At 28.7% G+C, this 15,831-nt stretch overlaps 1 protein-coding gene across 2 annotated transcripts; it reads left to right on the top strand.

The window, feature by feature from the left end:
- The first annotated feature begins 12,081 nt into the window (after positions 1-12,081).
- Positions 12,082-14,602, top strand: LOC101217889 (probable N-acetyltransferase HLS1). Of its 2 annotated transcripts, none has more exons than XM_004137608.3 (3): positions 12,082-12,356; positions 12,531-12,664; positions 13,428-14,602. In XM_004137608.3, exons 1-3 carry the CDS (start codon positions 12,129-12,131, stop codon positions 14,293-14,295), a joined length of 1,230 nt encoding a protein of 409 aa, XP_004137656.1. In that variant the 5' UTR covers positions 12,082-12,128; the 3' UTR covers positions 14,296-14,602. The 2 variants fall into 2 exon arrangements, with proteins under 2 accessions (XP_004137656.1, XP_031737706.1); XM_031881846.1 differs by having other exon boundaries at positions 12,299-12,436.
- The last annotated feature ends 1,229 nt before the right edge of the window (positions 14,603-15,831 follow it).

Here is a 15,831-nt window from a genome sequence, read left to right as displayed (position 1 = left end):
AATAAATAATTTCTCTAAACACGTACAGATATATAATATCTACTTTTGACTTTATAAGACAATAATATTATTAATTATGTTTGTATTCATTTAGGTAGTTAGGAGAGTGAAAGTAATCTCATGGCGATTAATCGAGTATTAACTATTGATATTTGAATTATGGTGAGTTGTAGTGTCCGTTTGATTAGTGAGTTGTAGAACTGTTCTACTATGAGGTGTTGTGTTTTGTGTTCATCCATATCCCTATGAAATGTGTCACTTTGGATGAGTTTTAGTATATTTTTTCTCTTTTAATCATGCAACATAATGATTTATGGAAGATATTTTGTCTTTACTTTTCTTTTTTTAGTTGATTTAAATGACGACACACATTGGTGTTGCATGTTTATGGAAAGATGTTGGTATTGCAACTCATTTAATTAAACATCTCTTTCTTTTATTATATGAAAGCTTTTTAAATTTGGATTATACATTCACACTCAATCTATTTGGATTATCAACTTTTATTAACTGTTTTGTTTCGTAACAACATTCTACCCTACATTTGAAACATTACCCATTAATGCAATGTTCTTTTCGATTCTAAATTTCAAAATTATCTTTATGATTGTAGATCTCAATAAAATGAGAATTATTACATTTCTTTGGATGTATATCAAAAAAATTGAATAAATATATCTTTTTCACTTTTAAAATGATAAATCTATTCGATACATTAAATAAAAGGGACATTTTCACAATTAACAAAATAAATTAAAATATTTTCAAAGTATACAAAAAATTCAGATTTTATTAATGATAGATATTGATAGACTTTTATTATTATCTACCAACAACATTATATTAATAGAAATTGATAAAAGTCTATATGATAGAATTTAAATTTTTGCTATATTTTTCTTAAAGGTATTTTTAATAGTTATGTCATAATTTTTCTAAAAAAAATAATTTTACAATAATATTTGAAACAATTTGTTAGGTAAATATAATAAAAATGCTATAAAATAGTTATATATTACGTTCCAAAATTGTTCGGACCGTTCCGATAGCAATTAAAAATTCGAATGCTATTAGAAAGTCATTGACCTAACATCTGCTATCATAGAAAGATTAAGAGAATGGTATGATATTTTTATAACATGTTTTTACTACCATTAAATATTATTAAAGATCAATTATGCTCGAAAAAAATGCTATTGAAAACTACTTAACATTAAAATTGTGCAATATAAACAAATTACGTTATGTTTTCTCTTATACTGAAAACGCTACTAAAAGTAAAGATACTTGGACCAAGACAATATATCTAAAACTCTGCCATATATTTTTTTCTATAGCATTTTCTAATTCTCTTTTAGTAAAAAAATGCTATAAAAGAGCAAATAATATTTTTTTTCTTTTTCTGACACCATAAAAAAATTTATAGAATTATATAAAGGTAAATGAAAATATACCTCTTATAGCATAGAAAAAAAAGCTATAGAAACTAAGACTTTCAATAACAAACGACATTGCAAAAATGCTAAAGAATATTATCAGATTTTTTTTTAAAAAAAGAATCTCATCCTATGTTGGCTCTGTAAGTTCTTTAACATGAAACACCTCTTGGTTCTATAAGTTCATAATTATCATAAAACCAACTCTAAAACTCTATCATAACTATCTAGGTCACTCACATCTATAAATGCATTATTATTTTAGTTTCACATGGAGTTATTTTGAATCTTACTTTCAAACCTTTTAGCTTGAATTTGCCTTTTCTTTGATTTAAGTATTGAAGTGTATGCGACAAATACTATATTGATATATATATGTTTTCTCTTTTGCAAATCACATATACATTTTTTTGTTCTTCAAATAAGTTCATCGTTTGTGGCATGTAAAAGTTTTGAGTATTGTTTTCCCTATTCAAATTTTGTCATCAACAAACGTTAATTGTCAAATTAAATTATCCATCTTTATTTTCAATCCAATTTAATTGTTTTACATTATAACCATATTCATCAATTTCAACCATGCAAATTTTTCTAACCTCGGAGTCGAGACTACTAATAATGTTACGTCATACTATTCAGTATGAAAACAGGATTGAAACAAAATAAGAAAAGTAGTCTCAAATAAATAATTAAAATATTTTATGAAAACAATGAAGAGAATTTGTAATACGATAGAATTTAATTGGAGAGATGTAATGGCAATGCACCCAAATATACTTGGAATAAGAAAATGGAGAAAGAAGGTAAGGAAATGGATTATATTTTATAATAATATGAAATGATTGTCCACTAAAAACGAGGAAAACAGTTTCTCAAAATAAATAAATAGAAATCAGGAGAAAATTTTTATAGAAAGATATGAATAAATGAGAAATGGTTAAGAATATATATATATATGTATAAATATAGGGTTACTGCCACATGATCATTTTATTTTTAGTTTAAGCAAACACAAACCTTTTAAAAAAGGGTTAAATCTAAATTATTATTATGTTATTTTAAAAATGTTAATACCATTGGGGCCAACAAATGACCACTTCACAAATCTTTATGATTGTTATTCATTCTTTAACTAATAAAAATAAGAAGAAAAGGGTTTAAGTTAAAGATTTTGAAAGAAAGAAAAAAAAAGACTCAAACAGTGGAACACAGCTGTAGCTTTTGGCAATTGACACATAAAAACTACTTTACTTATTTTAAAACTTTTATTAATATAAGAAATTAATAAACATTTTGTAAGGCATCACTTATATTAATTATGAATTTTACAAACTTTATGGAGGCTTTAATTACTTGACACATGGTCCTCCACACATTATGCTTCCTAATATTTCTTTTTTATCATTCACATCTCCTTCTTTCTTTTTAAATAGAAAAATTTAAAAATAATAAATCAACGTTGTAATATTAAATTTGGTAAATTTTATACAATGATCGGTTCTATAATGTTGAATTAAAGTTACTTCGGCTCATCTTATAATTAATGTTTTGTTCTTTCCACTTTTTCAATAATCAACTACTTCCTTTATACTTTTGAAGTGCATTAAAACTAGCTTCTTTTTTAGAACAAAAAATGGAGAATAGTTTAGAAAATTTTGTATTTTGACTAATGTCTTTCATGCTTCCAAAAAAAAACATATATATATATTTTAAAGATTTTAAATTACCAATAGAATTTAATTATTCATTATCTAACATTTTCTTTGAAGACCACACCTTATCTTAAATTACTTATATCTAAAGCTTAAATTAACCGTATATTATATCACTTATTAATAAAAAAGAAAAAAAATCATATTCATTTGATCAAATGTTTAAAATTCTATATTATCTATCTAACTTCACAATAAAATTTAAATTTACTCCTTTATGTTAATCTTAAAAAAAAAAGTTTATTCATGTGAGCATGATGGAAAACATGTTTGAGAGATGAATGGTTTGTTTATGGGGATGGTTTCATCATAAGATAAAAAGTGATATTGAATTTAAATTATATGCAAGTGGGAGGTTTTAAGGTGACTCTAAACCATTTGAGTTGTGTTCACTCAATTTGAATAAAGACTTTTGCTTTTGAACGACTCAAAAAATATATATATTTTGTAATTTTGATTGTTTGGAGGTTGATAATTTTCTTAAATGGAGGTTTTGTGAGTAACATTTAAAACATCCTATTTTGTTGACGAGGCAATGACCCTTTATATATATTTGATCTTAGAGTTGTTTTTCTCTTCCTGTCACTTTGGTAATTATAAAAAGATTTGTTGAAGGGTTTTTATCGCATCCTGTTTTCTCTTTATTCTGAGGTCTTTGTTTCACTTGTGTATATGTTGACATTATTTTAAAGTTAATTATAAGTTCAGTGCATAAAAAGATAACATAAGACATATTATACATTACTAAGTATAAGTATGAAAATTAAATGAGTGTAAATATACAACATTAGTGTGTTAGCTCAAAAGAAAAATTACATTAATTAGTGCACATAAGAAGTAAATAAAATTATTTATTTGTTTAGAAAAACCTTAGCCAGAAAATTGTGAATATTCTAAGAGGTAGATATGAAGAAGAAGAAGAAGAAGAAAAAAAAAAAGTAATGTCACTTTTAAGTTTATATAGGGAACTAAAAGAAATAGACCATTTTATAATATTAATAACAATAATTGATAAGAAAGAATAAGGCAACACAAGGTCACAAGTTGTTGGGAAGTTCATGTCTATCTCTAATGTGGAATGTCTTACCATTAACTTTTGGCACTAAAAGTTGATTATGTCCTCATTGCCACTATTCCCACTATAACAATTTATTAATGCATAAAGCAATATATATATATATATATATATATATATATATATATATATATATATATATTCTTGCAAATTGAATAGTTCAAAGTTAGTAGATTTGGTTAATTAGAACTCACTTTTGGCCACCTTCCCTTATTTTCTCAAGGGGATTGTTTTGAAAATTAGAATTATTAATAAAAAGTATTTTTTTTCATCAACTTTGACATTTAAAACAAATTTTCTTTTAAAATCTAATTTTTTTTTTTTCGATTTGACCACTAGAAAATTTATTATAGAAATATTACGAGAAAACAAATAAAATTTCTAAAAACCAAAACCAAGACTTGATTAGTAACTATTTTAGTTTTTTGTTCTTGGTTTTTGAAAATTCAAACAACAAAATCTCTCTCTCTTTTTTGAACACATTATTTTGTGTAAGAAGACTATGATATCTTACCATTATATCCATTTTAAAGTTAGTGACACTTTTGTTTATGGATTTTTGTGTAGAAAAAGAAAGATTTAAATATATATATATATATGAGAATGAGGAGTACTATTTTATTGAATGATGATTAATTAGGTAGAAGTTTAGGTTTAATTAGACATCATGCGCATATTTTGCAAGAGATTATCCTAGGTGGTGGGTATGCCAAAAATCATTTCTAAATAAAGCTTTATTTTGCAGTCTAATTCTATATATATACTACTGATTTAATTTGTATTGTATATAAGAATGGTAGAGGCCCTACAAAATATGACCAAAACAATTTCAATGTATCTTTCTTTTTTATCATTAAATCAAGCATGTCAATTCATATGTATACTTTTTAAAATTTTATTGGAATATTGTTATTAGGCCATTAGGCTTCCAAACTCAATGATTGCAAATCAAACATATTTGGTACAAACTTCTTTTAGGCTCAATTTTATTAATGCAATTAAAGAAAAAGAAACAGTATGCGACCACCAGGTCTACAACCTTAGCTCATGTGATATCCAACTTGATAAATCTTTTATTTCATCAAATTCTTATTGTTCCTAAAGATTCCATTCTTATGGTGTGATAATTTAATTTAGGTGTTGTTTAATTCAATACAAGATTTGAAATTATGATCCAAATCTTGGATTTGAGACTTGAGAGTGTGTTATATATGATATTAAAATAGAATCTCTGTCCTAGTACAATGTAGGTTCAAAAGATGAACTATTGGAAAGGCCAGCGAACATGTGATACTTGAAGGAGAAAGAGATTCTTGAGGAAGCTATATATACAAGTATAGAACGTAAAAAATATTGATATATACTTTTTTACTAATAAGATGTACCTTTATTGAAGTTCAAAAGTTTAGTGCAGTTGCTTTTAGAGAACATTTAAAATATTTGGATAAAAAGAGTATTGTTGGTATATCGAGACAATCTTCACCTTACATGGCCAACACTTGTTTGTTAGAGACAAGTAAGGTGAACAGTGGCCAAGTTGCCACACCATACAAAATTAGTTGATGTCATCTATATCGTAGAAATAATTCATGGAGCAAATGTGTTTTCGTAAGTATTTTCGGTACAAGATTTCCTTTAAAACCAAGTCAAGTGAAAAATAGACTAGGAAAAGGAAATTAAAAGTGCTTGTTTAATTTAAAAAAATTCAACATCAAAGAAGTCTATGATTATGTGAGATTGATGCAATATATTGACTTTTAACGACGTGAATTCTAATGAATGATATTCACATTATTATTATGATTTTTATTTTATAGATTTTATTGATATGATTATTATAAGTTTCCACGCATCTAAAATAATTTAATATAGACCTGGGAGTGTAAACTATAAACTTACAAAAGCTTTCAATTTTGATGGATTAATACACAATTATTATTAGCTTACATTTTTAATTAATACAATTCACAAAACTTAGGGGTATAAAAAATATTAAAAAATCAATTTAACTATGTTTATTTATTGTTAGTAACTCCAAATTGAATTAAAAACATTAAATTTAAATGATATTTCACCTCCAAGTTTAATATTTAATTTATAAAATGTCAAAATTGTAGTTTCTTCAATTTAAACATCAATTTCTCCCTTCATCTGTGGCATCTTATCTTACTTCAAATTGAAGACTTCTATACTTTTTTTTTTCTTTAATTGTTTTTTTATTGAGTTGATCAGTTGCCATAAGTATCCAAAAGTTTGCAAAATTGAATAGTACTACTTAAAGGTTGCACGTTTGACCAAGTTAATAATTGTATCTGGCCCATTGAGAGCACCGACGAATTTAGTATAGACTGCTCCCTCAACTTTATTGCCTTTATATAATATGTATAAACAAAATCAATTAATGTTTAATATTTGTAGGCAGTTTAATAGTAACTATGCATGATAGTTCCCCTTCTAACTAGAGATCAAGTATTGTGTTTTTAGAACGATACTTAGACTATCTATTAACATCTTCAACATATATGTTGAGGTTCTTAGTTATTTCAATTCATAAATCTTGCCATACAATTTGACTTAATTTTGAGTTTGAAGAATAATATTATCATATACAATGTATCAAGATATTTCGTTGAGGTGTAATCAATTCGTTCATGTATATTTAGTTTATACATATTCATTTTCTCTATGATTATAATCACATAAAACGTTTTGACTTATTGATACTGATTGATGTGAGTTGTTTAACTCTCAAAATTATGATTGTATATATGGAAGAAACTAAGTATTTATTAGGCAAAGTCAAAAAAAAGAAGAAGAGCAAATTGAAGTAAAATCAAGTGAAGCCTACGTTTTAGCTTTTGGTTGATCAAATAAATGTGTTTTGTTTTGAAAGTGATGGTAATTTAGTTGAAGCCTATTTCAAAATTGATTACTTAGGTTAGCATATTATGTAGACTCCAATACTCACTCAGAATGATTTTTTAAAACCATAGGCATAACAAAAGAAGCCTATAGAATCAATAAAGTTTCCTATGTTTATTTATTTAAGTTTAAATTGACCGTAGACTACGTGTGTTTATTTTCTTAATCTCTCTAATCAATTTACACTAATCAAATCGTACTAAACCCTAGGTCTCTTATCACATTTCATTATGAGTTAATTAATCTGAACGAGTGATTGAATAATTACCTGAAAATATAAGTTTCTCTAAATACAATAAGTGAAATGTGGTGTAAATATGAATTTTTATGAAAACTGAGATGGATCAATAGTTAAAAATTTGTGGCATTCATAATAATCTTTTCGTTGTCTAATATGATTATCTGTTGGTGTAAACATTTAAACTAAAATAAAAACAACATGCAAGAATGAGAAAACTTGTTTTTTTCTTTCTTTTTTTTTTATTAGTAAAATGAACAAATATAATCAAATTTTAGATTTTACCTATCTATCCTATTTTAAAATTTTAGATTGTTTTGGTGAGTGAAATTTTTTTATATTTGTAAATAATTTTATCAAATTTCTTATTTACAATAATTTTTTTTTTATAAAAATCTTCTTAAAAAGACTATTGAATTTTAAAATAAACTATCAAAATTAAATTAGATGAGAAAGAGTGTGATTCATAGGATTAGAAAAAAAAAAAAAAGGCAATATAATGTAATTTAAAATCATATCCAAAGTCAATTTTGGTTAAAGAGATTTTATAGTTTTAGCTAATTTTCCAATTCAACTAATTATAAATCAGTGAGCCTTAGCTATGGCCTCACCTATTTATCTTAATATTAAATCTAGCCCTACATCGATTATTCCATTTTCAAAATTTCTATATTAGAATAGATTCCTTGGTTTCATATATAAAGTTGTGCACTCACATTTTCTCCACAAAAAAAAAGTACTAAAAAATTCAATTTAGTGTGAATTTAAACTTCAAATTAATAATTATATCATTTCAATCAATTCAAATAATTATTAATTAATTTATTTACTCAAGTCTACATACACACTAGTTAACCCTCTCTAGCTACAAGTGGTTTATAATTAAATTGATTTGGTTCAGTTATCTATTTTACTCTTATAATTATTTACTTAGAAATAACCTTTTGATGAACAAATATAGATGTTGAAAAGATCAAGATATTTAAATAATTTAATGAACTATTTTTCTTCTTATTAATTGATTTTGAGATGAAATGGATGTTATCAAATAAAATAATTATCCTAACTTTTTCAGAACAAAAGAATATATTATTCTTTCTATCCAAATTGATGAGATTATGAACAGTGATTTCAATTGGTAAAAACTGTTCTAATATCAAAATTCTCAGAAATAGTTATCCCAAAAAATTTAAATCCTTTTTTAGGATTACAATTTCCCTCTCCAAAACATTCTTGGCTTCTAATACACACAATTAATGAACCTTGAAATAGAGAATATATACCATCGATAGTCAACATTGTTCTTTCCAAAATATAAATCTTGCACTCCAATATTTAATATGTCATCTTAATGAAAAAACGTAAGCCAAAAGAATAACAACCACACACAAAAAAAAGTCCCCATAGAGTTAAACTATATATATATATATACTAAACCAGCTGCAGAGTATATGATGTCACACCAAAACATTAATCCATGATTAATATTTAATTATCTTTGAACATATAAGATTCATCCATATGGGTTTTCATGGATAACCAATCAGAATGTGTATTTAATTTTAAGTATTGAAAATTAGGAAAGATATAGAACATTCGAAAAAAATCTCAAAAGCTAAAACAAATAAAGAAAGAGCATTATATATATATATATATATATATATATTTGCCCAAATATATATTAAGTTATTCTCTTTGATAATTTTGTTTTTAATTTTATATATATATAATATATATATGTGTCAAAAGTGGTGTGTGTGAACGAACAAGAATATATAAATGTAATTAAAATTTAAACTTTATGGAAGAGAATAATGTGAAAAACAAAACATGGAGAGCATTTTATGGAGATATTCATATACAGATACAGCCAATGGAGTTGTGTTTGAGATAGTAAAATAATGCAAGTCTATAATGTTGGTGACGGCTCTACTTTTTATTGATTATCTTTTATTATATGGTTTTTTTTATTATAATCAATATACCTAATGAAAACCATATCAACTCTACTTAGCTAGGCCTTTTCAAAATAATAAATAATGATGAATAAATAAATAAAGGTAAAACTCTAGGTAAGCCTAGGAGGAATTCTCACTAGTGGCATGTAGAATGTGGTATATCTATCCATTTAAATACATCTTGAGATTAGGGTTGATTATAAAGGTGAAGAAAGGGGAAGGAGTAGCTATCAAATCCTTAATGTAGATTGAAATTCTCATTCTTCATTCTTTTTTTATATTGAATAAGGCCAAAAGAGAATATATGTTTTTTTTTAATCAATCGTAACGATTTTTATACCTCTGACATTAATGATCTTATAAGATGATTCTTTAATTAAAAAAATTTCGTATTTGAGTGTTGGGGGATGGAGGATTACGAATCTAATAGGCTTTTGATAATTTTTTAATATTGTTTAATTTAAAACTTAAATAGGGTCAAAAGCTTATGCAAATTTATATCTAAAATAGTTCATGTTGATATAAATATTGTAGAGTTATATAGATTGTTCCATGAGATTGGTTGATAAGTTCGTCGAGACAGGTGAAAAAAAACAATGATATTGGTTCCATTGTGAAAATTAAGAACAAGTTTATAATAGATATTACTCATTATCACTCAAACAATTCTTTTCCCACGCCAATATTCCTTTATATAATCCTTCCTTTTTCCATTATAGAGAAAGTATAAGAGTGATTGAGTGAATTCTAGGTCAAACCAAACATAGGTCAATTGACATACAAGCGTGCACGTGCAATAAATAATTAACCATATAGGTTCAAATGTTCGTACCCAAATTGTACGTGGATTCTATTTAGTAAAGAAATGTTTTACACTTTTTTACAACAGTTGTGACTCTTAGTTGTATTCTAACATCCTTTTGACTCAGGCATAGCTGCAGAACATTAGATTTTGATTATCTTTCAATAACCTTAGGCAAAAAAGTCAAAATAAATGGACCATTCATACCTATAATTGATGTGAAACTTTATTCAAATTCTAACGTCTTAGCATTGATTTGACTCTACAACCCAACATTTGTTTTCTCTATTATAAGTTTAGATAATGCCAATATATTCACGTTTATCTGAACATCCCATTCTCCAAATTTTGCTATCAGATTTCTTGTATTAACCATGTTTTAATTTTTTGTCTTTGAAGACATGTCTGTGAAACAAAGTTGGTGACAGCGACCCCAATGTACCAAAATTTCAAATGAAATTCTCTTTTCCCCTAATTAGAAACGTTTTTCCAGCATTAGTCTTCCAATACAGCCTTAATTTGAACAAACTTATCTGAATTTGTTTTTCAAAAACTACTATAAAAGCATACCTGGTTTTTTTTTTTTAGGATAAACTTTATGGATATTGCTGATTTCTCGTTATCTGCAATGGCATGAGAACTTGTCATCTAGAGAAGATAAATTTAAGTTAAAAAACAAAAAACAAAAAATAAAAGGAAGAGAGAGAGAGAGAGAGAGAGAGTTATGGCAAAACGATGATGAAGGTCACAAGGTAGCCACATGCCTCAGCAGTCAGCTTGAAACATGCTTACTTCTCTTTTACCATCTCCACCAATAATTGGCGAAAGGAAACCATATATTATATGGAGAGTCTGTCAAATTTCTACAGAGAATGAAGCACGTAAAGTCCATAGCTTTTGAAAATCAAGTTATAATTTAATCTTTCAAAGCAGACTATGAAGTAGTAGGCTACATTTGATATATGCAACTCAATTTTGTATGAATTCATAAACTCAAATCAAGCATAAACAGAAGAAACTCAAATTTCCAATTCCAAGCTACATGAATTCAGGCTTATTCAGATCATGATCTAAACATTCTTTAAGAAATTAGAAAAAACAAACGAAAAGTGCTATTGTGGGGCATAACAAGACAGCTTCATTCAAGGACAAGTATTCTTGTACAAAAACTGTTAGAATATTTACCATGTCATGACCCACATGACATTATTTCATCCATGGAACATATCAAGTTATTTAGACTAGAGATTCTATATTTAATATTTAAAGTGGACCACTACAGACAATTTGAATGAATCCCATTCACTTCTCCCACAAATCGTCCTTTCAATCCTGTTTCTTCTGTGGCTCAAACACAAAACGTGACGATAGCCTTTGACATAAACTGCACTTGTACAACACAAGAACCTTAAGATTTAACCACTTAAATAGCACAAGGACGCATCTTACTAACATGGATTTTCGACACAGCTTCTCATCAAAATTGAATCAACATCAAACCTTCACCTGGACCAGACTGAGCTAATTAGCAGAAGAGCTAAAAGATTATAGCTTTTGATCATGATTGGCATCACCATCACCATCACCATCACCATCATGAAGGTCTCATCATAGCCACCAGTGACTTTAAAATATAAATGCAAGGGACTTTTTCAAGTATCTTTCTTTTTTATAACCTTATATTCTTGTTGAATATAAAGGTGCTTTGCTTATGAGTAGCTAATGAAACAATAATTGAAGAAATAATTAAATCCACCTGGTTAATCATAGTCATTAGGAAAAAAAACATTATTAATCAATCCATCTTAAAGCTATGATTAATATGCTTAAGTGGGAAAACGTGGATTAAGAAGAAGCACTACATTAGGTGAGACCCACTTAATTAGAGTTTCTAAAATGGTGTATAAATATGAGAGATGGTGGGGTTGAAGCTCCAAACACAATCCTAAGAGGTTTCTTAGTAGAGGTTTTCTCTGTTCAAAACTATGGTGCTGAAGATAGCTGATGAATATAGGCTACAAGTTGAGTCAAACACAGAGGAAAATAGAAATTTGGTTGTAGTGAGAGAATATTGTGAAGAGAGAGATAAGGTGTCAGTGGAGAAGATGGAGAGGCAGTGTGATGTTGGACAGAAAGGGAAGCCTTCTATTTTTACTGATCTTCTGGGTGATCCTATTTGCCGCGTTCGTCACTTCCCTTCGCACGTCATGCTGGTAAATACAATATATATACACACATATATATTGCCATCAACTAGTCAAAATGATACATTTATTTGTATGTCTTTTAAATGGTACGTTTTAAATAGAATATACATTTATATAGGAAGTTTTCTCTTGGGATATTTTAATTTCTCATTTGGTTTTTTTTCGGGAATTGTGTGACAGGTTGCAGAGTATGGAAAAGCAAGAGAAATCGTAGGAGTTATAAGAGGATGTATCAAACATGTGACAACAGGTCATTCTCATCATGTTCTAAAGCTGGCATATATTTTGGGCTTAAGGGTCTCTACCACTCACAGGTATTTCTCTCTCTTTAATATACTTCCTTCAATCTAAATAGACTAGTTTAATCTCTCTACTAAATAGTTTTCGCAGTTGGTTATTTGACATGAACAATGCCTCTTTTATCATTTCAGCATAAGTTTATCCCGTCGAAACGTTCAGATAGTTATTATCCTGGAAATGATTCTCCAAGAATGGAGAAACGATGTTCTAAATAACATAAAATTATATTTGAAGCTCTTAAAAATGTTAAAATGAGTTTTGATCCCTTCAACAGTAAATCACACAAAGTACTCTGTTCCCACAACATAAGATGGAGAAACAAAAACGGAGTAAATAAATAAATAAATAAATAAGACATGGATCAGGTTCCACCATAAAGTAAAGCAAATGTCTTGGTATCTAGGAAAAATAAGAGCCAAAGCTTTTTATGTGGCCAACTATTTGGCTTGTTATTGGACACTTGTATAGAGGAGACTGCCTTACCATTCAATTAAAAATAAGACAACATGTTTGTTCTCTTTGTTCCTTCATAATACAAAAAAATATTCCTTCAGCTTTAAACACACTTTGGTCCACAAGAATTTGCTTAAGCCTGACAGCTTTGGTCCACAAGAATCTACTTTCTTTTCTTCTCTCTCTCTCTCTCTCTCTCTCAATGTTTCTTACATCACATTACCTGTGCTATCAAAGAAGGAAATACGATTAAACCTAGAAATACAAAAAAGTGGATAGTAATACTCAGAAATCCTAACATTGTTAAACGATCGTGCAATGCAGGAGGCTTGGAGTTGGCACAAAACTTGTTCAACATATAGAGGAATGGTGCAAACAAAAGGGCGCAGACTATGCATATATAGCAACAGATTGTGCCAATCAGCCGTCCATCAGCTTGTTTACACAGAAATTTGCATACACAAAATTCAGATCTCCCACAGTGCTGGTTCAGCCTGTTCACGCCCACTACAAGCCAATAGGCTCAGGGATTTCCATAGTCCGCGTTCCTCCGCACGTTGCTGTTAAAATTTATCGCCATCTCTTTGCAAATGCTGAGTTCTTTGCTGAGGATATTGATGCCATTCTGTTCAACAAGCTTAACTTGGGAACCTTCATGGCAGTTCCTAAGAAGCTGCTCCCTAAGTGGGACCCTGAAACAGGGATCCTTCCTCAGAGTTTTGCAGTCTTGAGCGTGTGGAACACTAAAGAAGTTTTCAAGTTGCAGGTGAAGGGAATGTCTAAGCTAACTTATGCATGTTGCATGGGAAGTAGATTGTTGGATTCATGGTTACCATGGCTGAGAGTACCTTCATTTCCAGATGTATTCAGTCAATTTGGGGTGTATTTTTTGTACGGGCTAACCATGAGAGGAACTAATGGTCAACGCCTCATGAAGTCTCTATGCACATTCGTGCATAACATGGCAAAGGACGATGTAGGATGTGGGGCGCTGGTAACAGAGGTAGGCCAACAGGATCCTGTAAGAGTGGCCATCCCCCATTGGAAGAGACTTTCATGGAACGAAGATCTATGGTGCATCAAGAAGCTGACAGATCTGGAAGGAGATAACTATGAAGGATCTAAAACATGTGATTGGATCAAATCTCCACCGTCTTCAGCAGGGATATTTGTTGACCCTCGAGACATCTAAGTATCTTCCTTTCTTCTTTTCTTTCCTTTTTCTTCTCTCCCAAATCAGTACAGAAAATGACAAAATCCTGCTGTGTACTGTCTTACAGTACAAAAGGAATGTTCATAAACCTCTAGCCTAGTCTTTTTCTTTTCTTTTTTTATCCCCAATACTCTTCAGTTCAGTTAATGACAACTGAAAGAAGCTAAGCTTACACTTTTTAAGTCACATTTCAATCATTGGTCTTGAACAAGTTCTAGAAGTCAGTTGAGGGCTAATGTGACAGGTGAGTGGAAAATTGCAAAATATCATTACAATTTCAGGTATTTATTAAATTTTCCAAAATTAAATTAATTATACGTATACAAGTATACAACTCTAGTTTTTAACTAAAGGCAGCATCCACCTTCTAAATGAAAATCTTTCATCTCAACATATTGTACACTCCTGTAATTTGAATTTTTTTGTATAGATATATAACTTATAAGTAAGAAAATCCTCTCCAAGTTAGAGATAGGAAAAGGAGAAATATGATGGCTGGAGGAGGCCGTTGAATAAGATTAATTCTTTTAAAGATAAAGAAAAAGAATAGTAACAAGATACAGTTGGTCCATGCACTCAAGATCTCTTTCGAACCATTCTTTCGAACCTTTTTCCCTCCCAGCTCCCCTTTTCCTCATCTGTTACTGAACAGACTCCACCTATCTCCAATAACACTACGAGCCATCATAGAAAGATGGATGCTACAAGACCATCTCTCTTCTCCTATAAGCATTTAGCTGTCGTAAAATTAAAGTAGGTGGATGCTAGATAATTTTATAGTAATTCCATGACATTGCCACTGATATTTAATCACATGAATATCATTTAAAGTAATATCATACTTGTAGATGGACAAAAGTCTACTCCGTCACATCCAGTCATCTGAAACCAGAAATATAACGGTTTGCGAGCATAGACATACCTAATAAGAAAGTTCCAACATCCAAAATCATGTTTAAGACTGGAGTAATTCATGTTTGACGCATTTATAGTGTTTTAGCCACAACGGATAAGTATGATTGTGCAACGTGTTGTAATGGCAAATGTCAAACAACTATTTATGTCTAAATTCTGATATCTCAAGATAAACTTGAATTAGGTGCTTCCATTAAAACAAATGGTGACTTCAGAAACGCTGCCTTAAACTTGAATGGTTAAGATGAACGGGTAGTTTTAAAATTTTAAATCCACAAAATACCCATTAAACATGTGACAGTACAAATAGCGACCTCAGATTATAACACACTAATACGTACTTGTACTACAAAATAGATATGATGATAATTTGAGCCAGTTATATTAGGAACATTAATATAAAAGTGACATGACACTTAAATACTTGTGAATTATTTATGACTACAATGTGTGCAGTCTTTTATTAGGTTAACCCTTTAGGTTTTTAATTAAACAAACTTCTCTATCTCTGACAACACTCACAAATATAACAAGATTCTCTATCTACTGACACCAGAAAGTAGAAACCTCAATTACTCCTACCATAAGTTACGGATTATT

The sequence above is a fragment of the Cucumis sativus genome, chromosome 3, assembly GCF_000004075.3.
Source record: "Cucumis sativus cultivar 9930 chromosome 3, Cucumber_9930_V3, whole genome shotgun sequence".
NCBI classification, from domain to species: domain Eukaryota; kingdom Viridiplantae; phylum Streptophyta; class Magnoliopsida; order Cucurbitales; family Cucurbitaceae; genus Cucumis; species Cucumis sativus.
Note: the sequence above shows the minus strand (reverse complement) of the source record. Positions and strands in the feature narration are given on the sequence as shown.